Genomic DNA, 25,710 nt, shown 5'->3' with positions numbered 1-25,710 from the left:
ATAGAAGCCACGCTTCTCGTCATTTCCCTCAACCTCTGTTCTCAATGTATTGTTCCAAAGTGTGAAAGCTGTGATAGCTATCATAGTTATAGTCCTGTTCTGGCAGGTCATATAATACACAGTACTACACAGTAAAATCCTGAGTTGTTCATTTAACACTACAAAAGTGTTAAAATTTACCCGTAAGGGTACATTTCCCCCACTTTCAGAGTTACATTAACGACTTTGGATTTTGCAGTGTACAGTATGCATGCTCTTTGTTTGCTGGCCCATCCAGAACGGTCTGTTACTGTTTGAGTGAGTACAGGCGATGGACAGGTACTAAGTTGAGAAAATATATAAACATAACTGGGGCCCCACCCCTACATTTGTGGTGTCATTTGTTTCTGGCCTTTTTGAATGTTTCAGGTTTTATTTTATGATTCTGATCCTATTTTATGAACTTAGCAATGGCAATAGTTTGCAGAAATGTTTCATTAGTTTTAACTGTCAGTGGAGACAATAAATATTATTAAATAATGTGGTATTCTGTAGTTGAGTGGAATACCGCGTTGCAATCCTGCCATTGACTTAAAACACTCGTAAAAAACACCACTACACATTACTGTATTTGAAGGAACATTTTCATATTTGGTTCATCTCCCAACAAATCAAACCATCCAAAGAAGCATACGGTGTAGGTTATAATTGTCACTCACATTTTTCAGCCTCCGGTTGGTCTCTTGATGCCTGTGAGAGAGAGCAGAAGGGGCAGGTGTGTTTGTGAGGTTTAAACCACAATAAAAGAATGGAGGGCATTTTGAGGGCTCTGTGTTCTGCAGTGAAAGGGCTGGAAACTCAGAGCACAATCCAGAGTGCATCACCCCTTCTGCCTCACACAACAACACAAAGGCTGAGGGAATACATACACACGCACGTATGCACGGATTGCACGCACGCGTATAGGCACTCGCCCACACACACACACACACACACACACACACACACACACACACGCACGCACGCACGCACGCACGCACACGCACACGCACACGCACACACACACACACACACACACACACACACACACACACACACACGCTCATGCACACATGCAGTGTTTTTTCCAGATCCTCACAAAGCTGAATACAAGACCTTGTGAACTCTCACGTTAGTTACATCTGTGTAATGGAGTGTATACTGTAACTATCACAAAAATCATAAAGCCATAAAAATAATTGGTGATACAGAAAGTGCTTGATGTTACTGATAATAATTAACCAAATAACCGTAATAAATAACCAATAGACAAATATCACTTCAACAAACGATCTCTACAAAACCAAACAAGGTCTCCTCTGTCACAGCTTCAAGAGTCAGACTTTATAGAAGTCCTATTCTTGGGTCTGGCTATTGACCTGGGTGTCATTAAATCACTTTCCCAGTGAACCGCCAACTCAGCTTTACTCCTGTAAAATGAAAATACGACACATCCCACAGGCTTCCCTGCTAACCTGAGAATACATCTCACAGGTAGACAATCAATCTACTGCTTCGGGGGCCCCACCATAATCTATTTTAAAAGTCATTACTGAGCACTGACTATGATAAGGTGCTACGCTAACTAATCACTGTGACAGAGGGAGATTTATAGCTACTTCACAGCGTCATGCTACACATTCCTCCCAACATACAGTAATACAATAGTCACACATGCCCCTCTACCATTGAGTACTCGGGTATCCTGTAGCCTTTTCCCAGCATGCAATGTGACGGGTAAAGCTGGGAGCACCTGCCGAGCATCTAGTGAACATTCTGTTCTGAGAGCTGAGACGGCTGCCTGTCAATCATATTAAATTATATATATTCATATTTCGTACAGGTGCTCAGAGGGCAGGGAGAAAAGCAGCCCGGGAGAAAGCAGAAAGGTGCAAGTGAAATCACGTTACTCATGGTATTACATGATAGCTATTGTTTTCATGGCGATCACAGAAGTCAGCATTGGCAAAGCAACGCAGCAGAGTGGATTAGAGTGTGATCAACCCGCCCACCAATGTGCGTCATTTCACACCAGGGTGATCCATCAAGCGGGAGAAATTCAAGTGAAAATTGAAATAAACGTACACCAATTCCACATCTTGGAAATTTATGGGCCCAATAAAAGCAGTGGGAGCGTAAAGCCACCTCCTCTTGTGTGGCTTGGAACACAGTCACAACATCTACAATTATAGTTCTGGTAGCCTGGTCCAAAGGGAGGGTGTAGCGGACCAAATTACCACAGCACTGGTTACCTAATGCTAATTTATGTTTAGTGGTAATAGCCGAGGGCTTGTTTAGGGGAACAGAGGATAAAGAAGGCTATTCTTTCAGCCAGCCGAGCTTCAGGGCTGTGCAATAGTCTGCATCAGCTGAGCGCTCACATGAAGGAAGACAGCGATCAAAGACGTCGCTATAGCCCGATATGCAAGGTTTTACACTTTTAGGGTGGACTAGGAATAACTGTGACTCCTGAACAAAGAGAAACCGAATAGTTCAATCATTCAATTTATTTTTTTATTTTTTTATATAACCTTTACTTTCAAAAAGGTTAGGCATAATAAGCCCTGGCTTCAGTCTACACCTTTTCGGTGCCACTGTTATTAGTGGACTACATTTTTGTTTTTTAATGGACCGAAATAAAGATTATTACTACTACTAAAATTCATTACTAAATTCAATACTAAAATGCTCTTTATTTCAAAAACATTTTGCATGGAAAATACAGTAATTAGATGCCTTCCTGTACTGCTGATTATGTCAAAAAGCCTAAAAGGAAGATATTTTATTATGCTTTCCACAATATGTAATTTTCCTCCCATTTGTTTCATTTCCGTGCACCTGAGGAACAAGGAACAAAAGAGTTGTTGACCTTTGTAATGAAGCAGGTGTCAACGTGTTCATCTCATAATCCACAGCGTTTGTGACAGTAAGTGGTTCAAGGTGGTTTAACAATTATTCAACAATTATAACTTCATGGTCCTGAACGTGAACCCTTGTTCTTTGACGATGGAGTGAAAAGAGTACCCACCGAGCTCAGTCATGACAACAAACAGATCTACCAAGGCTGTGAACTCACACCTTTAACCTGTGGTCTTCTAGATACACAGTGGTCTTGACAGAACAGTATTCTAATCTTGACAGATTAGCAGGAACTTCTCATCGCTTCCTCTAGCATCTCCTTTTGAGTCACGAGGCTCAACCTTTGCTTGCTTACAAGAGCTTTCACATCTCCACGCTCCTGGAGAGGTCGAGAGGTTACCGACAACCAATCACCCAAAGGTTTGTTACATCCTTCCTTGTTCAACCGCCAGTGGAAGCATAAAGACACCAGACAGCATTCTTAAGTAGTTCAGCCCCTAAGGGCGAAACCCAAGCTTCTGTGGTCTATGTTAACACAGGCACCTACTGCATCACACCGGATCCATCAATCAAAGTTGATACCTTGATGCATAAACAGTTTAATTACTATAGGAGCTTATACATTACATGATTTAGGTTACTGTGTTGTCAAGGCCTGTTTTATTCTTTTTTTATGTTATCTTATAGTGTTACTTTAATTATCTTCAACCTTGTTACAGAATACTGTGACGTTTTGTGTGAAAATGCTATTTAAACTTATTTGGCTTGAGCTGAAATAGTGAGTGTGTGTTGCAGTCATATAAGCTTCAAAGGCTAAACACTATTCAAATATTAGACAAAAATCCAAAGTAAATCATTCTGGCGTATCCAGCAGTAATGCCTGATATTACTCAAGTCACATTAGTCAGTTCCCACTGGCTCTCTGGCAGTGTCTGAAATAGGGGAAGAACCAAAGATCAAGAAAATGTTATGCAGATCCAGTTTTGTCACTGGTGCAGGACAAAAATAAATTACAGTATGTAAAGGAATATGTTCATGGTCAAAACATTGTAGTTTGCTTGTGTTTTTGCACAGAAACTCAGATACTGCAGACCTAGAACAATTTAATTAACCAACAATAACTACTGCAAAGGAGCCCTTCAAGAAGTGTCAATCTATGTAATGCTAATAGGTCCAACCCAGTCCCGCCAAGCCCATATTTAAGACAACAACATTGCAAGGACAAAGACAGGATAAGACCTTGAGCCATGTCCTATTGCTGTCCACTCCCTAGACTACAGGAATAACAGAGCGAGCGATCACCAACCCAATACCAAAGCTTAAAATTAATGGGTGTGCACGCTCATGAGCATACCTGTGCAATGAAGATCACTTGCTCTGCTGCATTCAATACCACATGGAATGTTCTCTGTCCGCCTCTTAGAAAATAAAACGCCCCGCATTGAAATTGCCCTGTCACTCTGCATACATCAGGAGTTATAGAAAATAAGAACCCTTTTCAGGAGCGCTGGACTGAGCTTAGAAGACGAGAGGAGCACGTAAGTCGAGTCCGATTAAAGAAAGGCATCAGCTGTGTATGAGACAGTGTTGGGAAGCATTGTGTTGTGCTTATCAGAGACAGTGCAGCCACTGTAAGCGGGGACACTGGGTGAGGCTGGTATTTCTCTCTCCAGACAGCCAGCGAACACAAATATAGTCCTTGTGTTGGCCATTTACAGCCAGGGCCGTAACCATGGAGGGGAGACTTTAATGGCGGTGGTTCACCATCATCAGTCCTTTGCCTTCTTTCACAATCTTGCTCACAGTTTGTACACACCAGTGTTCATTTTTGAGCGGTGGTTACACCGTCTCCTATACGTGGCCGTGTGTGTATGCGTGTGTGTGTGTGTGCGTGTGTGTGTGCGTGTGTGTCTGTATGTAGCCTGCAGGCCTGCAGTACCTTCTATGACCACACATGTTAAGGGAGGGGCGCTGTTGTTCAGGCCAGGCCAGACCAGGCACACACACACGCACACACACACACACACACACACACACACACACACACACACACACACAGGGGGGAAGGGGGGGGGGGGGGGGGGGGGGGGTAAACCACCGCTCAGTTCACACGGGTGTGATTTTTCAGCAAGTTGGATTTAGTCTTAGTCTTTTGAATAACACACCACTTGGTCTTAGTCCTGTCTAATACCTCATTCACATACAGAAAAGCCAAGCTAATGGTTTGCTTGGTAATTCAATGTATTCTCTATGCAAACCAGCTTTTAAAATTTCCAAGCTGGAAAAAAAGCTTGGAATTTTTTAAAGCTGGTTTGCATAGAGAATACATTGAATTACCAAGCAAACCATTAGCTTGGCTTCTCTTGGTGTGAATGCAGCATTAGTCTTCTGAAATTCTTTTAGTCTAGTCTAGTCTAGTCTTAATCGACTAAATATCAAAATATTTTAGTCTTTTGGGATCAGTCTTAGTCTTTTAGTCTTCGTCTTTTACGATAAGTCTTTTAGGCTAAATATAACCACATAACTCTGAACAAGTCATTGTCTTCTACTGCCTGTTACTTGGTCAAAATAAACCATAAATAAAATATGTATTTGCCATTAATTTCCTTGCAGTTACATGCCAGTGTTAATTTTTCCAGCCATTAGTCTTAGACTTAGATTTAGTCTTAGTCTTTTGAATAACACAAATAATTGTCTTTGTCTTAGTCTTATCGACAAAATATCAAAATCTTGTAGTCTTTTAGTCACTGGTACACACCACTGCTTAAGAAGTGACGGTGGTGCCATACTTGCAGCCATGAAAGTGTGCAGTGCCAGCACGGCGTGCCACACCCCAAATACTAATAAGACAGGTTTGTCTTTTACTCTTTCATGTGGAGTTAAAAGATTTCAAACAATGAGACTGCCAACATGGTTGAAATGACAAAATACACATGCTTGAGGAACATTGTTCAATGAATTATAACATCAGAAAAGGCGAACTGGTTTGCACATCCAACCTAACTGGGTTCAGATGCAGGATTAAAACAGGCAGTCAGGCATCCTAATGTGAAATAATGTAGGGAGCTTATGGTACGGTGTGCAGATGTTTCTTCCTTTTGTAAATGATGATAACCATGAGCCAGTCAGCTCACCCTCGCGTGGGAAACAAGACATTCCTTCAGGTATTTCAAACAGTAATTTTGGTCAACAGCCAGGCATGGAGTTTCATAACCAAATCAGGTTATCACAGACACTCCTCTTTATTTATTGTTGAGATGGGAACATATAAATTCCTCAAAAGCCAAACAGTTTTGATCTATGTCCCACACCGCTCCCTACTTTTGACTTGAAACGTATCCAGTTCTGGTCAATAATTTGCTCAATCAGACGACCGCCACTAGAGACTTTGAACCTCTCTCTCAGTGGGGGGTTCATTCAGTCAGTTTCCGCTCGCAGGTCAGAGAACAGAAGCTGACTCAGAGGGACAGTTACATTCGCATGTCTGTCAAATAGACAGACACATCTGATCTAGGATCAGATTATGTTATAATTCCTTCCTAACCTTAAGTATAGGGGCGAGGAAAATACTGTATGTCTGAACTTACATCGGCGGCTTGGGGTTATTTCAGCTCACACACTTAAGCTGAGTAAGCATGTGAATTCCTCAGTAGCTCCAAAAGAACAGTGTATAATGGGATAATAACTGTGTATGATTGGCACTGTCTGCTGTAATTTCTGCCCTTTACGCCCCCCGCAAAAAAACGAAACAAAAAACAATTAGATGAGTGAAAATGATGCATTGAGGTCAGGTACATAAAGCAATGGGTTGACAGAGAGGGTCAGTGGGGTAACAAATCTGGTATTTTCCTTCTCGGCAGCTCAGGCCCATGTGACATTGGGCTGGTCTGAACTCTGGGCTATTGCTGATGTATTACAGACAGCGTGCCAGCTTAAAAAACGGGTCAAAAGGAAGTGGCTAAAGCTAAAATAGAGTAGTCCTCTGTGCTATGGGTCTGTCCAGAAGCCACAATTCATCTATAGCACTTAAATGAACTCAAATGGCCTCATTTCCTGGGCAGCTGTTGGAAGGCTCGGTGCACATGGTCCAAAAGTTTAGCCTGTGAATCATATCCTCCAATGATGAAGCAAATCCAATCTGGTCAGCCTGACACCTCTGGGTATTTACTGGGAAGTTGCACAGGACCACTCTGTTATATGACAGGTGGATGAAGCAGGGAAATCTTCCTTCCACGTATGGCTCACACATCAGACTGAGGCACCACATCATCTTAGGCACTCGTATCGGTCTCTATCTTCACTATCACAACAGTTTTTCATGATGTACAATTTTGATATTTAAAGTATGCAGGCGATGATAGATAACCGTCTTTATCAGAGGACAGGTTGCATAACTTGACATAACATGAGGCAATAGAACAATATAAGCACCAGATGGTGGATAAAGCCAATGCCACAACAAACCGGTGAAGCTCAAAGGTCAAAGCAGGCTCCCATATAACCTTTTATGGCTGTCATGACAACAAACGCACTACTGTGAAGTGAACTGTGATCGCAATTGATGTCGCTGTGGCAAATGCATGATTTAAATTCAACACGACAAAGTTACAGGTGTGTAAAGGTGTTACCACCACCAGCTGGCTATGCAAAACCTACAGTCAACACATCAACAACTTATAACAGTATTTCCCACAAGCACAATTTCTTTGAGGCATCTCAATCCTCAGTCTATGAACGGCTGTCCATTTTCTGCGCCACACGGTACCACATTAATCTATGGCTCCTTGTCAAGCACAGGATGCTGCCAAGAACATGCTGCACTGGCCTAAAGACAACATACCAATGGGATGAGAGCAGGCATATTGCTGGTAGTGCTATGGCACAGGAAGGGGAGGCTTTGCAGAGCACCTACGGTATCAGCCTGGGTTAAATGAACTGCAGGTGGGATATACACCAGAGGTAGAAAGATGTCTGTCTATCTGTCTGTGTGTATGTTTTAGCTCTAGATCTCAGAAAACCCAACTAACCCTATAAGACAAACCAGGGTTCGCACTTGTGGATTGTTATACCAGTAATTCAACCCTAACAGTGTGTGTGTGTGTGTGTGTGTGTGTGTGTGTGTGTGTGTGTGTGTGTGTGTGTGTGTGTGTGTGTGTGTGTGTGTGTGTGTGTGTGTGTGTGTGCCCATGCATGCGTGTGTGTGTGTGTCTTCATTTCAGACCCAGGAAGATCCGTATCAGTTACAATACAATAAAACAATACAAAAACTAATAATAAAACCAGAGAGAGAGAACCTGCGTGACAGAACTGCGTGTAGGGTCCGTTATAACAGCAATGATGTCATTAACTGACTCAGATGCCCTACACATAAACGTGTACACAAGGTTGTGTGCGTGCGTGTGTGTGTGTGTGTGTGTGTGTGTGTGTGTGTGTGTGTGTGTGTGTGTGTGTGTGTGTGTGTGTGTGTGTGTGTTTATCTCTCTCTCCACCCCCCCCCCCTCTCTCCTTCTCTCTTTCTCTCACTGCTTGCTTGTCTGTAGCCTTGAAGGATCAGAGTGAGGTGTTTTGTATGTCCTCATGTTCCTCCCTTTCACATTAGCTCAGGTATCTCCTTAAGGGCTGTAAGTTCCCCGGTAGGAGAACAACAGAGTTACATTTTTCTTTTTTCCATTTGACAAGAATTCTGTGGGACAGGAGGATTTAGCCTGATGGGGTCTGACAAGGTCAGTTGTAATCATGAACTCTAATCTTAGGAGTCACATTCCAAGACAATGAAAAAATCGTATCCTTAAAACACATCATGATCAATCACTGACTAATCCCACATCATTGTATTATGGCCAGTGACTGGCCATAGCGAAAGTCATTATAGATTCATTTAAAAGATAAGAGACTGTGGTCGCGCTGCATGGTTGAGTACATTAACCTTCCGCTCCAGTGATCAGCTCCAACACACAACCTATTCATGTCCTGCTCAGTGTGAGTGGACTAAACCACAGCTCTGCACGAATGGTTCCTCAACCCCAAACGTGCAAACATCAACTAACAATCCGACTCAAGTTTCTGAAAGGAACAGATGCACCCACGGGCACACATGCAGCCTGTCACACCACGCAGACTCAAGACCTGATACAGGAGAGAATGCAGTGGGAGGAGAAAGTGAACTCTATAAAAAGCCCCACTCCCATGAGTCCTGTCACCATTCCAATCAATCCAATGGCTCAAAGTGACCCTCCACATCCTAATAATAACCCAGTGAGCCTCTCTGTACAAGCCCCCTAACAAACACATGTCGGTTAGAAGAGGGCGATGCCTTGTACTCACAGTAGCTCAGAGAGAACATACTGTAGGCAGTGGGCGTTTAGCTTCAGACCAGGGGTTTCGCAGATCTAACAAGAGAAGGATCTTTTTTTAACCTAAACACCCAACATTACCCCTGCAATGGCAACAATGTCATATTAAAGAGCGGGTAGGGTGCCAATATACAGTGTCTCCCAGTGTACATGAAATATTTGGTCATTGGTCAAATAAATTGCATAACCTAGTATTGCTTTATCATGCAGTATGGTTAATCAGAATACCATGTGAGAGCTGATTAAAGGGTGTGCCACACACACACACACACACACACACACACACACACACACACACACACACACAAAAGTTGTGCGTTTGTAATGAGCGTGGTGTAGACATATTTTGTTGTGCGATGGAAGGGTGGCTGACTGGAGTGGATCATGGGAAGAAAAAACATTGTAATACATGTTGTGCCAACTTATCAAAGGAAGGAGTGGTTAAAATGAGCATAATTAGATTATTGGGCAATACTGAATGACTCATACTAGAGTGTTGTTGAAAGACAATCAAATTCATACCAGATCGCTATTTCATAACATCGTTCCATCACCGTTTGAAGTGCATTTGTGAAGTACTGTACAGCGTCTGTGAACTGTGAGTTCAATTACTGCCAGTATTGTTGTTGAAGGAGCCTCACTAAAGACTCATTCATATGTATAAATGAGCCATTATGCTGGCACAGTGGAGCATTGCGGTCGGGTCGGTGTGCTGCCTTGGAGAGCGTGTCAGAACGGATGGAGCGGGCTCAAGGCCGTGCCTCGCCACCCTCCCGAGGGCACACCTGTGTGAAAACTGAACAGGTTGTTCAACATACCGCATGCATCCTCGCTCGGCACGCAGGTGACACAAGAGCAACTGACAACAACACAGAAACAATAAACAGTGCACAGGCACAGTGCCATTTTAAAATAACTATTACACAAAATACACAAGCCTTCATATTATGTGATACAGTAGTGTCTCTACTTCCTCCTCCCCCTCAAAGAGGCACGATTTAAAATCCTTACAAAGTGCACCTGACACACCTAATGAAATGCTTTGTTTATTCAGACATCAACTGACAAGAGGTCATGATTTGCTTAGACTACGAGGAAGTGAAAGCAATGGGACATTATTCCTCCGTGACACTGTCAGACCACAGTGCCATACAGGCAAGAGACCATTCTCTTTGCCTTCTCCCTGCTCCACTGGTTGGTGTGGTTTCACTGTTCTCGTGTAGTGTTTACAATACAGTAGGCTGCAAGCAGCACTATGCTGAAATGTGTTTACCAACACCTAGCGACAGTGTGAGTGCAAGTGGCGGGCCTCCTGCAAATACCAGCAAATATGTCTTCTGTTGACCCCCCGTAAACCTCTAGTCAACATAAAACATGCTGCACATGAGGAGCCACGTGATGTGAAATACAGTGTAGAACAGGGGTCTTCAACGTTTTCAGGCCAAGGACCGCTTAGTTGAGAGAGAGATGAAGCAGGGACCCCCACAGCCTTCTCATAGATTCCATATAGTTTGACAGCAAAATCATCAGTGTATTTTCGATTGATGTCAATTTGTGTCCAGATACGTATTTAACCACTTGAATCGTCAATACATAACTTGACATTTCACTCACACCAAACGTCTTTGCCAAAACTATTTTTGGCCTATATTTATGGTTTCTCCGAATATGGACACTAGGGTTCAAGTGATTAACAAATCACACAAAGATTTGGAGGACCCCCTGTTGTAACTCTGAAAGACCCCTACATGCAATCCTGAGGACAAAAGCATTGCCCCATGCTGTGCACATCAGTGGGCAGCACAGTATGTTAAGTAAGACTTGTCAGCACAGTAACACACAAGTCTTAATCCATGCTACAACCCAGAACTTCAGTTTCTGTTATTAGCATGGGTTGTAAATACAGTCTCATGTTACCAGTGTGTTCGTGTGATTTAGGACTTACTTAACTGTGACTCTTGTAGATAGGTCTTGCAGGTCTCCTGGGTGGAACAGCTGGGCCTCCTTTAATCCGATCTTCCCACAGGCCTTGAGGAAGACGTTGAGGTTGTCCTGCGCAGAGAGCAGAGCAGGGAGAACGGTTCGTCCACGGTCTGAGGCAAAAAGAATAATCACTCAGGAATTCTCCGGCAGAGACACAGCCCACAGCCCATTGCTTCCAAAGTTCATATTGCCAGGGAGCCAGCGGCGACAGGGAGGAGCATGTGTGTAGCAAATAAAAAGTGACACAATGCCAAACACACTACATACACACACACACACACACACACACACACACACACACACACACACACACACACACAAATACAGAGGGGGCAGGGCTGTGTGACAGGCTGTGACTTACAGGGGTAAAACTACCTGTGGGCTGGGTTAGGGTGGACATGGAGCCTGAGCTAGGAAGGAATGACATCAGAGCGACGCACAGATCCCACCCACCCAGCCATGCAAGGCAAAGGGCTGCCACCCAGGAGCCTAAAGTATGCTGCCACTCACACCCTGAAACCATCCCCTCCCCTCCCTGCCAAATCCTTTTATTGGAGAATACCTGTGGAATCTATGGGGTGGTGGAGTATTTTGGAGACATGCTGTTGCTATGAAACAGGAGGTCGGGTGACAGAAACTGACAAATATTTCCCCCCAAGCACAAAACGAGGGAGTGGAAGCTGAGTTTCTCTTCTTAAACTTTGCTGATTCTCTTGGATTATAGTGTGTGTGTTTGCGTGTGTCAGTGTATTTCTCTGTGTATATGCAAATGAGAGGGTACACTGGAAGGTGATGAAATTCCACATGGCTCTATAATTACAGTTTACATGCCTTAAAACGTTTATTGTGTGTCAAACAATTCTCAAGCACACAGCACCACTCCTCTTCATGGTTATGTATATCTTCCATGTCAAACTCCCAAGTGCCTTGTTTTTACTACTGCATTTCCCATTGGGACACCACTTTCCAACAGGCTGTCATGTAATGACACATGGTTTCAACATGGGCTGAAATAATTAAGGGGTAGCTAGTTCTATATTTAAATGGCAAACATGCTTATTAGCAAATGGCAGTTGACCTCTCCATGTCGTCTGCTCCTCTTAACAGCTATTGCTTGTGCCAAAGCATCGGTTTGCGGGCCCCTAGATGCCAAAGGTCAAACTCCATTCCTGTTACGTCGGGGCTAACTCGGGTTAAACCTGATTTATTTTGTGAACTTGTAGATCTGCAATTTTGTGTGTGACAGAGCGTGCAACCAAGTAATCCAAGTAATGATACACTAGCTCTTCTTCTGGTTTTATTTAGGCTATGAGAGGGATCTAATTTGCCCCATCTAAACAGGAACAGGTGCTAGCAGAATTAATAAACAATAAAAGGAATTACTATGAAGGTTAAGTGCTAGCTGAAAGCAAACCAGAGCTGTAGGATATCTGGCCTTTAGCCATTCATCATTTTAACATAGTATGCTGTTTTCGGATTGTTCTAAGATTGAGAACAGATAAGAGCACATGGCAAGCTGATGCACTCCTGACTCCTACCGACATGATGAAAAGCACAATTAACTTTTATTTTGTTAAGTGAACGGGGAAACTGAGATAATGTTTCCTTCCCTGTCCATCTGTGGCACTGCTAGAACGATCCGCACACACACTCCCAGAAGGCCAAGGAAGAACCTCCACCCCAGGTTTTTGGAGCTGTGTGGAACACAAGCTCCCTATACGTGGCCGTGTGTGTGGCCGTCCGTCCGTCCGTGTCTGTATGTAGCCTAAAGTTTGGCATGCTACTCCTCCCACAGTTTTTGCACCACACACTCGCGCCATATGTCAAATCGACCGGCTTACTCGGGAATCGTGGGCTAGTAACTTGCTAAGAGAAAGGTTCTATAGTTTAATTGATATTAATTTATTAGTGAATTAATTTTCCCCATTGACTTATAATGGGAATCGCAAAAACTCACATTCAATTATTTTTCTCTCGCAAACCATAGGGGCTACAGTTTCAAGACTTGGAGAGGAGGTTCATAATGATTTTAAGAATGAATCGAAAAATAATTACATCACTCGGCCTCATGGTGGCGCTATAACGGCCCACTTTACGTTTTGCCCCGTAACTCTTGAACCGTAGATCGGAAAATTACAATTCTTTTTTCCCTGGATTCCTTGGGTCAAGACGCATCTCCCCATATAGGCCACGCCCATTTGCGCCAGGATAGATTTTCCGCCATCTTGAATTTTCTCCAAAACACACTTTTTGCTCCTTTTCCTACATATTTTCTTCAAATGTCACAAAAATCGGTACACATTATCTATGAGGTGGGTAAACCACCGCTCAGTGTCTGTCTGTCTGTATGTAGCCTCTGGTGTAGCCTGAGTACCCTGGGTGACCAGAGAGGTGCTGTTGAGTCTAGCCTGCCCTGAGCATCAACTGCAATACACACACACACACACACACACACACACACACACACACACACACACACACACACACACACACACACACACACACACACACACACACACACACACACAGCTCCACTTCGAACAGAGGTTCGATTTTTATTCAAATCGGCCTCATAGTGGCACTACACAGGCAGCTTCACATTTAGGCCCATAACTCTTGAACTGTGTGTCATACAATTATAAAAATCGAACCTCTGTTCGAAGTGGAGCTGTGTGTGTGTGTGTGTGTGTGTGTGTGTGTGTGTGTGTGTGTGTGTGTGTGTGTGTGTGTGTGTGTATTGCAGTTGATGCTCAGGGCAGGCTAGACTCAACAGCACCTCTCTGGTCACCCAGGGTACTCAGGCTACACCAGAGGCTACATACAGACAGACACTGAGCGGTGGTTTACCCACCTCATAGATCATGTGTACCGATTTTTGTGACATTTGAAGAAAATATGTAGGAAAAGGAGCAAAAAGTGTGTTTTGGAGAAAATTCAAGATGGCGGAAAATCTATCCTGGCGCAAATGGGCGTGGCCTATATGGGGAGATGCGTCTTGACCCAAGGAATCCAGGGAAAAAAGAATCTTAATTTTCCGATCTACGGTTCAAGAGTTACGGGGCAAAGCGTAAAGTGGGCCGTTATAGCGCCACCATGAGGCCGAGTGATGTAATTATTTTTCGATTCATTCTTAAAATCATTATGAACCTCCTCTCCAAGTCTTGAAACTGTAGCCCCTATGGTTTGCGAGAGAAAAGTAATTGAATGTGAGTTTTTGCGATTCCCATTATAAGTCAATGGGGAAAATTAATTCACTAATAAATTAATATCAATTAAACTATAGAACCTTTCTCTTAACAAGTTACTAGCACACGATTCCCGAGTAAGCCGGTCGATTTGACATATGGCGCGAGTGTGTGGTGCAAAAACTGTGGGAGGAGTAGCGTGCCAAACTTTAGGCTACATACAGACACGGACGGACGGACGGCCACACACACGGCCACGTATAGGGAGCTTGTGTTCCACACAGCTCCAAATATTGATCTCTTGAAACATGATGAAACTCCTCATTATAGGCCCCACCACCACCCAGATATGTTGCCCTACTCCAACAGATTTTGTCCAATACTCATGCAAATCGGTACAAATTATCTCTGAAGTCATGTGATTAAGATGTATCAGATTTTTCTGATTCCATTCTAAGATTGGCTTCCAACGTTTAACAAATAAAGAATGCAGAATGCCGAACTGTCCCAGATTTACTCATTGAGGGGTCTATAAAAATGCAGAGCCAAAAGCGATTTTACTTCCACCCATAGGGGGCAACACAAATAGTCTCATGAGCCATGTGACAGTTACCATCAAACTGTTTTGATCATAACCAAAATTGCAATCACATATTGAGGGGCCTTTATCCACGAGTTTCCTACGCCCCATAGTGCATTGCGCAAACGTCTGCACCGAGGTTCCGCCGCCGATTTACAAGCTCACAACGGGTTGCATCTGCGACGTGAGCTTGTATGTCTGCTGTTAAACCCGGAAGTTTGATCCTGATAGTCTCCAGTAAACTCCCGCGGAAACTTGTGGATAGAGCACACCTCCAAAACCGCTTTCACTTTTGCCCATAGGGGGTGCTATGAACACAAACAGTTTGTCTGTCCTACAAACTCTTATTTTCCCCCCACAGCTTCCTCGTATCCTGACGGCTGCACCTCACAACACAGCACTGGGTAGGCAAGCATCCTGGTGGAGATCTGCACTCCGAGGAGCACACTTTTGTAGTTTTATTTTTAAATATATTTTATATTGAAAAGCCTAACTCAGGTAAGAGGAAAAACATTGTTCTAGCCAGGTTCAGCACATCTGATGGCTGAGCTGTAAGTTTTATATAAACAAATACAAAATGATTGACTGACTTGTTGGACTGTCATGTGTACATAATTAATTCCTACATTCTTCAGTGACACCATCTTTTATGACTCTGCACAGGTACGGTATGTACAGTGACCACAGTTAAAAGGTGGCACGGCCAAGAGTACATTTTGAATCCACCGCACCTACCTCACCCTATCGTGTTGACTGACACGACAATATTGCACCATAAAACAACGAGGAACTACAGATAACATGCATGTAAAGTTTCCAATTCCTGGATCATTGCACTTGATTACGAACGTAGAACTCAATCTGTTTCTTTGTGCTCTGTACTTCTCACACCCTCTCATGTCTCAGCACCCAAGTTCTCACCCACCCATTAACCCTAGAGGTCATACATATACAGTACATGTTTTCAATATATAATGAAAACATAAATATATATATATATATATATATATATATATATATACATACATTTGAAAACATAATATATTATGTAGATATATCATGTTTTCAAATTTATAAAAAATATTCAATATTTGTGGAAATGTTACACAATTTGTGAAAGTATAAAATAAGTGGTTAAAGAGTTCTAAAAACTAAATTAATAGCAAATGACTCATGAGCTAGCCAGAAAGGCCCCCAGTCAGTGTGAGGCCATTGCAAAGATAATGATCCTGAAGGAATGTTATTCTGACTTCTCTGCATCTAATCCCTGATAATTTGCTGTTCCCATACAGCAGACTCTAATCCACTCATACAGTATGAGAGGATCCTGATTTAAGGGAAGAGAACGGGAAGGATTCTTACACATTAGGTGTCACATTTGGTATCAAAAGACCACCATGCTTTCTGCTAAGATTGTGGTCATTCTATTTATTCCACAACATTCTTTTCTGAGAGGGACCAACTCTACAATTATCCTCAGCTGACCGGACCCTGGCAATGCTTTCATAGGTCTATCTAAACTGCAGTTAAAATATCAGGCTACACATTTTCAAATCCTGTCACAATAAACCGAGAGGAGATGGAATATCTTAAATGCTCTTTCTCTCAAAAGAGACACCATAAAAACCCTCCTGTCCCAACTGTTAGGTCCAGGCAAAACACGGACCCATACAACAAAAACACAGTAACAAAACATGGTCAAATGCCTGTCATTACAAAGATTATTGCAGACATTTGAATGAGCAGGGATACCCTCAGGGCCAATGAAAACGTCTGTTTATCTGCTTCCATCTTTTATTTTATGCAGCCTCAACTCACAGAGGAGTTTAGTGTGCGCAAGAACATCCTGCACCACGTCAATTACATTGTGTTTACGGTGGGCAGAAGCCTATGGAGTCATCTCTAACTCCGTCCCCTTGGGCTCAGCCCAGCGGGCCTCAAGCGGTGGGCCCCTCTCATGTGGCCAGCTGCCCCACCACACAACTGCAGGCTTCCTCTGCAGCACTGGTGAAAAAGCAGGACCATCGTGCACCAGGGCACCATGAACCAAACCCACAGCTCACTGAGTGCTCATCGTGGCTAGGACACGGAGAGATGTGTGCTGACATGGGAAACATACTCTTGGATACAAGTGAAACCAAAGAATGGACCAGGATCTGGGCCCGATGTTGCTAAATATTCCACAAAACCAGAGATTTCCTTTTTTTTTTTTTTTGTTGCCTCCCCAAAGCTTTGATTCTGCCAAAGCTGGAGCCTGGTATCGATTTCAAGTGGGGAAATTATTCTGAAAGCAAAACTAAAAAAGACAGATATGACCATAATAGCAGCATATTTTCATATTTGAGCGTTAATGAGGCATGCTTGTAAAGAGGCTTTCATTCAGCTCTGATTAAAATCATATCCAAGCTACAAACAAAAAAGAAATCCCGACAGCATTCCTCTTGTTCTTTGTCCATTGTGTTTTCCCTCCATATGCACTAATGTAAGTTCAGCACCCCAGAACAAAAATATTTTCCCAGCTCTTTCCACTCTAAGAGCATTCATATCCTTAGTCAATACCCTTTCAGCCTCAGCCATCAGAAAGAATGCGCAGGAATCTTAGATTTGGGTATTTGAGAAAAGGCAGACCTCATTCAATCACTTCCAAGACTTTAGATTAAAAAATAAATATTACCAACGGAATTTAAAGAACAGACACTTTGCTATTTATAGAGAAGACAGATATAACCGAGCACTATTACCACTTGGGGGAAAACACTCCCAAAACACTACTTTAGGGAGAAGTGAGATATTCCCACAGCAGACAGAGTGCGTCATGTTGAGTTGAAGTGTGCTCCACTCATATGGTCTGCAGTAACTGATAGCCCTCGGCCAATAGGCAGCTCCTCCATTTGCTTAAGAATTTATGGTCAGGTGGTTTTGGGTTTGAGTCCAAGCCTCGGAAATACCACTCCAACGCTACTGATCAAGAAGATACTTACCTTCATTAAATCTGCAGGTGTCCAACTAGTTAAATGAAGAATGTCCCCAAAACAAGCCCAGTCAATGTGATTTGCATCATAACACAGATGTGGTGATACATTGTTTGGCCCAGTAAATACAGTGTTTACTGTGTACATTCAGCCCTCGGGAACTGGGATTGTGTGCCAGTCTGTTTCCACTCCAGCCAACTTGTCATTGTCTTGCCAAAGTTCCAGTTCCTGAGCCTACTGTCAAGTACCCAGACTCACTAGGCTCTTCGCTACTATTCCCTTTTGCAGCTGGACTCAATTACACCCACAAGAAGGATGGGTTTAAGGTGACTTAGTTTCAACCCTCAACTTCTAAAGTGCTTGTATGCACACATTGCCAAACATTTATTTCAACTCAACCACTGTACTGTAATAAATGCATTCTCAAGGATGCTCTACCCAAAGGTATGATAGGCACTGATCATCACAGGTAATTACTCACACCAACCTGCCTGACCTTCCACTACTCAGTCAAAATACTAATTGCCACCCCAGTACAAAGACTTTTTGTCTTGGGTGAAGGTTTTGATTGAACACAGCCTTAAGCATGGCAGACATCACATTTAGGGTGCACTCCAATGTGCCCACTGGCATTTCAAGCAGCTCAACATTCAATGTGCTTATTAGTGTGGATGGATATGAAGACAGACAATTCACTGAGGCACACATCTCTTGCTCACTGGCAGCCATGCCTCTGTCATCCGTCAAACCAAGCCCCGTGCCCCAGACTGCCCTCTCTTAGATCTCACCACACCCTCTGTGCCACAGACATAGCCCCAGTACATCATGGAAAAGTTGTACGTGCGGAAAGGATTTTTTTTTTTAAATCAAGTAAGATCAACTTAAGCTAACAGATCATGTTTTAGAACAAAAGAAAACTGTTCACACACTTCGAAAATGATTTCTTGCACCCAGTGAGTGCCAGAGTGAAGTTTCGAGCTCACGCTCTTCATTAGACACTTAAGGTCCTAAAGACACTAAATACATTAAAGTGATGTTTTACTCATATTTTCAACAGAAAATCAAGTTAGTCAAGTTAAAACGCATTCCATGTAAAATAGTGTCAAATTTAGTATGAATGTATGAGTGGTAGGTTTTCCTCACCAGTCCGGCGATGGGTGTGGAGAGCCTGTTTACCCTCTTGATAATACCAGGTTTGATTTTGTTGATCAGACTGGAGGGAAAGGAAGGGAAACAGAGAGGAGAGAGAGTGAGTCAGAGTTGTTGGTCGTTGGTTAGTTTGCTACAACTAGCAGGGAATGGATGAAAACAGTTGCAAAGTCTCTGGGTCGTGTGTTTACGAGTTTCTTTAATGGTGGCCACCTGGCTCCAGTTTAGTAAATGGCCAGTGCAGCACCACGAAGTAAACACGCAGCTCTCTGTTGCTGAAACATACCCACCACACAAAAGTACACACGCTTTCAATGTACATAAGATATCTTTCCACAACCTCCTTGAAATAGAGGATGCAATTTAGATGCAGACTCTAGTCTATAACCCTACATGTTGCATTGAAATTATGCTATCGATTAAATGGAGAACTGCCAAAATAGGTACTAGTGACTAATAGGTAGCAAATGTACCGGTAACTAACAATGCAGTAATGGATGTGATAAGAACTCTTTCCAGACAACCGTGTCTGACACTTCACAGATTACTGTATCGCTACAGTTCAATCTGCAGACAGATTCAGAGGGGGGTTGAGACCCCTTTGTTTTCTCCGCCAGGCCGAAAGGCATGACAGAGATTCTCATGCCTTTCGACCTTTTCTCTTCATTTAATTGATAGCATAATTTCAATGCAATATAGTGATAGACTAGACTAGACTAGACTAGAGACAGAGTATGTGTCTAAATTGCATCCTTTCAAGGAGGTTGTGTAAACTGTAAAGATATCTTAAGTACATTGAAAGCAGAGACTATATTTTGCACCCTGTCCGTCCATGCGTACACGTGTGTCGGTCCGTGGTTCCGTCTGTGAACAGTTAATCTCCGGCACCATTGGCTTGATCGCAGCAAAACTGTGCACACACACTCCCTGGATGCCAGAGCAGAACATCCGCCCCAAATGTTTCATATTGGCCTGTTACAGCACCAGTAGGAGGCTGAGTTTTGCAAAACACAGAAAAACCTTTGCCCTGCATTTGTCTTTTATAGCGCCACCAGAAGGCCAAATTATGTAAAAAGAATATATATATTACTCCTACAAATTTTGTCCAAACGTCACGCAAATCAGTACACATTATCTCAATAGTCAAGGGATTAAGACGGATCTTACAAATTCCGATCATTGCTGGCCCACAATAACCTACCTGACCTGGCGGAGACCTGTTGACGTTTATTTTGCTGCTACTACTGATAACATTATGGGCCAAGTTAATCAGCATCATGACAGAAACTATAAATAAACATTTGTTCAAGAAACAAACGAGAGTCTTGTCTTTCAGATAACACATATAGATGGCTCATATAATGATAAACCACAGAAAAGACTTTAGCTAAATAAAGCCCTAAGTGACATGCTTGCTTACAAAGGCCCGACAATATTGTTTCCGACCACTTGTGATAAGCACAACACAATGCCATTGTGACGGGCCACAGAAGTTATCTCTGTAGTTTTGCTTCCTCTATCCTCACCCTGAGAAAACATGGAGAGCTCTCTGAATGACAATGTGTCTGCTGTTCACTGGGAATGCTGAAACCGTGGAGTCAGGTTCAGATCAGCAGAATGAAGAAAAGTTCCTAGAATAGATAGGAGAGGTCTGGGATATTCTGCATGGGCCTGTGGTAATTACTGCATCCTGCTGACTCACCCAAAGTACAGTATTGTGTCCATCTACCGGCTCACATATTCATGCATAAGCACGCACACGCACACGCACACACACACACACACACACACACACACACACACACACACACACACACACACATACACACGCACGCGCGCACACACACAAATATAAATATGCACATACACGTATATACACTCATGCGCGTGCGCGCGCACCCACACATGCACACACACATGCACGCACGCGCATGCACACACACACACACACACACACACACACACACACACACACACACACACACACACACACACACACACACACACACACACACACACACACACACACACACAAACTTAGAATGGTGGCCAGTCTAACAATGCTAAGCCTGTTCTGTGTAGCTAAATTAATGTATTTCTCTGTCCCATCATATCTACTGATTTGTAATGTGCTCAGTCTAATGAGAAAGCAGGGTTCCCTTGCTCTCCAATGTGGTCTCAGCTGGAGGATTTCCAATTACCACGCAGCTTCACACAGCACTCATTAAAGTAAAAATGGAACTCCCATCCACAGCTCAGCAACATCTGTCAAACAAGGCAAGGCGATCCCTCTTGAAATATATCAGAGAATGCCTAATCTCAAACAAGCCCACATTGGTTTGACACTAAAAACATCAACAACTACAATGCGACCTCTGTTGTGTAGTCTGAAAACATTGGTTCAATTAGCATGGCCAACAATAAATGTTCACCCAGCAGGGATCTGCCAAGCGCCCTGGGAAATCTCAGTAACACTTACGGTGGTGTGCTGATCTGGAGGAGAGAGGACTTCCCAATGAATGAGTGGCTTTAGAAAGGTGTCTGGGAAAAAAAGTGTAGTACTCACTCGCACAACAGGACTCCATTCTCCAGTGCTGTTCGGAAGTTGTTGCCCCCAAATTCTTTCTTGGTTACCGCCTGGAAAAATAAAGGATACAGAAAGATAGAGAGCAAAACAGAGAGGGGTGGGGTACGGGGATTGGGGGGGGGGGGGGGGGGGGGGGCGGTGGTTGGAGAAGAAAGGTAGGATGTTGAGAACAGTAGCTACGGAAGTCAGTGGTATTTCCTCCCACGTTCCTACAGTGTCTCTCCAGGACACAAGGTTGAGAGTTCCTCAGGTATTCCTGGAGTCCTGCATAGCTGAGCTTGTCTCACGTCAGTGCTAGAGGACTTTGGTAAACAGGAGAGCTGTGCTAAACAGAGTCGGAGCCAGGCAGCCCCGAACCACAAGGCTATGAGAGCATCTGGAGGGCTGGAGAAACACAGTGCCGTGTTATAGCCTCATGCCTTTCCCATGATCTCAAACCACTAAGACCCATTACGCAGGAAAACATACGCGCATCGCATGCATGACATGCACCCTCTCTCACACACACACACACACGCACACAATGTTTACATCCTCGATTTTAAGACCTAATGGCAAATGTAATAGCCGCTGATGACAATAACTGTATTTTAAAAACTTTAACAGCTGAGATTTCTTCACGCAAAAGTGGAAGACTTCTTTATTCTGTGTGGAATTTAGACACGCTCTAAGGCAATTAACGTGACTGGGGACATTATAATATACAAAAGTGGGAGTGGATTTCAGGATGTCAAACTGATGCCAATAACCACTCCTTAACAGCTTCCTGTTCCCTGTTCTGGGATTTTCCCTCAAGGAGCACCAATACCTGAGGTTTTAAAAACAACAAATAGCTGCAGCTGGAGGAGGTGCACTACTCCAGCCACTGATAATGTCTACCTTTTGAGAATTCATTTCCAAAATAGTTACAATGATTTATGAACATACATGTTTTTAGTTTAGTTTCTGTTCAAATAAATACATTGATGTAAAAAGAAAGCCATTGCTCAAAGGGCAAATGATTGTGTTTGCCCGAGCGGGAATTACTACCCTGACATTCACAGAGATATACTGTACATTTTGCACAAATTATGTGAATGCAATGCACATTCAACAACTAAAGGTGGCTCTCCACCAAACAGACTACTTCTAAGTCTGCTTCAAACTGCTAGTCTGTTGTAGTCTGCTGGCATTAGTGGCAAACTTGGCATTTAAAAGTCCGGCAACCGAACATCGCATTCCGATGACACCTCGGTAGCCTGACACGCTGCCAGTGTTGCCATTTACCCCCTCATCTCTACCGACAGCTAGCTAATATGGAAAATGACTGAACATTTTCAGTTCTTCATCAACAGACCAAAATAATAGGCGGCAAGTTGATAGCTGCAGTGACAATCAGTTTTACGGATGTATTTCCTTTTATGGCAAGGGTCTTCAACGTTTTCAGTACCTCTTGTTTGAGAGAGAGATGAAGCAGGGACCCCCACAACCTTTTCGTAGATTCCATATACCGGTAGTTTCATCGTTTCATTTATAAAAAAGGAGAAAAACGTTTTTTTTTGTTTTTTTTTCACACAGAGTTTTGGAGGACCCCCTGCAGTAACCCCTCGGGTTCCCGGACCCTTGTTTATGGTGTTTTCCCCCAATTTCTATGTTGCCAAATCCCCCTGTGGACTGTGGCCCTTGCTGCTGCTGCCAACCACCACTGTTGTCCTGAGGAGGGTGTGTCTCTGACAGAGGTGATTCACCAGGAAATCATAACGTGCACAGAGGTTCACGCTATCTTCCACAATTTCCCTCCCTGCTGAACAGGTGCCCTGATAAGGACACCATCCCCCCTGGCTTCCCAACAGGGGCGTCACAAGGGGGGGGAAAGGTGGGAGTGAGTTACTTGGGCCCAAGGTGGAGGGGCCTTAATTGTTTTATACTTAAGCTATGGTGCCGCGCTGCGAGCTTGTAGATCTGCTATTCTTTGAAAAGTCGTGAAAATGTGTGCAAATCTTTGAATATATGTATTTTTTAAGTGAACATTTGTAACTACAATTTTGCTTGGGGGGTCCCTGGAACTAAATATTTTGAGATGGGGGGTCCGTGGCCAAATACATATCATTTTGGGTGTCCTTCACATGAAAAGGTTTGAGCACCACTGACATAGGTTTTTCAAAAAATATTTAAATATTTTCAAGAAATATTTAAAGACTTGAACAAATGTTCACGATTTTTCAAAAATAGCAGATCTACAAGCTTGTATATTTGCTATTTTTCAAAAGTTAAAGCACAAAATAATGTGTAATAATGCATTCCCAGCATTCATGGGGGGCTCGCAGTGATACTTGTACCCAAGGCCCAGAATTTGGTGCGACACCCCTGACCGTGAACACTGCCAATTGTGTACATTGGAGGAGGCACTGCTGGGATTCAAATTCAGGCCTTGTGTTGGTTGGTGGTGGCTAAGAAGTGCTTCACCTTTGTGCCACCCAGATACCTCTGATTTGTGTAATCACCCTCTATTTTCCACATAATGTATTTGATTATAAGATTCATATTTTTACCACTTTATTTTAATTACAAACATTTCAAATATCCTTAAAATAGAATAGATAATGTGATAATGTAGCCGTTGTTATTAAATACTTGTCTTGTCTTGTTCACCAAGCAATTGGCCACACACACACGCACGCACGCACGCACGCACACACGCACACACGCACACACACACACACACACACACACACACACACTATATATTTACATCACTTGTGGTGACATTACAAAGACTTCCATTAATTTTTATGCAAGTCCTGTGGCCTTACCCTAACCTCTATCCCTAAACCTAACCCCTAACCCTAACCCTAAACCTGACCGTTGTGGGGACCTACTATTTTGTCCCCACACATGTTAGAGGTCCCCTGCAGGTGACTGTGTGAACATGCGTTTAGTCCCCATAAGTATAGCTAGACAAACTCTCACACACACACACACACACACACACACACACACACACACACACACACAGCACAGCACAGCACAGCACAGCACAGCACAGCACAGCACAGCACAGCACAGCAGTAACTAATGACACCAGTCACACCCTATAGTTTTGGCAGATGAAATCCTGACCCCTACTGTTGCATTCGAAAACATGCTTTCATTGTGTTGCACTCAGTAACTATTCTGTATTCAGAGAAGCAACAACAAAAATATCAATACACACTAAACATAAATATTATTGTTATTAATATGCTATTCATTTTATTATTATTATGAAGAGAAAAAAATCATAAAGCATAACGCTTTATTCCACATCTAACAGTGCTGTCTTCTTACTGTACGACACTATAGGCCCGATGGCACACCAAACCGGATGGCAGTTTCGCCAGTAGTCTCGCGTGGCCAGACTGTTGACTGTGGAATAGTTGTCTGGCTACGCGAGACTACTTCTTCTGTCATCCAGTCTAAACCGGATCAGACGGCCGGTTGTAAACGAATATCAGGCTTTCCTCCAAGAAAGCCTGGTGACGCGAGGTTACCTAAATGGTAAATGTTGCATTTATCCAACACGCTTTACAGTGTGCATTACATTCACCCAAACCTCACGTCACCAGGCTTTCTCGGGGGAAAGCCTGGTATTCGTTTACAACGGGCAGTTTGATCCGGTCTAGGCGGAAAACCACAAGCAGAAGAAGCGGCGTCGCTTTGTTTTGGTTCCCCCTGTTTGTTTCCCCAATCCCTATTAAAATGCTCGAGTAGCCTAGTGTAGTCTTACCAGTCGCTACGAGTTGGACTAAAAGATGCATACGGATTTTCCATAAGCAAAACTACGCCGCATCAAGGGGTTTATTAGGTACGGTAGGCCCTAAAAGTATGTCCTTGAGCACAGGGGAATTATTTTGGGTTAAAACTGAATCCGGTTTGATCTTTCCGGCCAAATTGTAGTCCTTTGGGGACTACAACATGACTTAGAGTGGTTTCCACTCCCGACCGGATCAAACCCCGCAAGGTGAAGGGATCCCAGGCTACCAACTGCAGAGGAAACCATGCAAGG

The 25,710-nt window shown here is 43.3% G+C and overlaps 1 protein-coding gene across 8 annotated transcripts in view; it reads right to left on the bottom strand.

The window, feature by feature from the left end:
• The window catches only part of lmo7a (LIM domain 7a), a 65,756-nt gene that overhangs the window by 34,772 nt on the left and 5,274 nt on the right, over positions 1 to 25,710 (bottom strand). For all 8 annotated transcript variants that reach the window (XM_080753385.1, XM_080753384.1, XM_080753387.1 and 5 more), the window contains 4 exons: positions 21,666 to 21,736; positions 19,094 to 19,163; positions 11,176 to 11,282; positions 699 to 729 (listed from right to left, as the gene is read on the bottom strand). In XM_080753385.1, the coding sequence (XP_080609511.1) occupies positions 699 to 729; positions 11,176 to 11,282; positions 19,094 to 19,163; positions 21,666 to 21,736 (279 nt within the window). The remainder of the gene's footprint in view (positions 1 to 698; positions 730 to 11,175; positions 11,283 to 19,093; positions 19,164 to 21,665; positions 21,737 to 25,710) is intronic.

This window comes from Nannobrachium achirus (genome assembly GCF_963921795.1).
Source record: "Nannobrachium achirus genome assembly, chromosome: 22".
NCBI classification, from domain to species: domain Eukaryota; kingdom Metazoa; phylum Chordata; class Actinopteri; order Myctophiformes; family Myctophidae; genus Nannobrachium; species Nannobrachium achirus.
The sequence above is the reverse complement of the archived record's forward strand: the minus strand, read 5'-3'. Positions and strand labels throughout refer to the sequence as shown.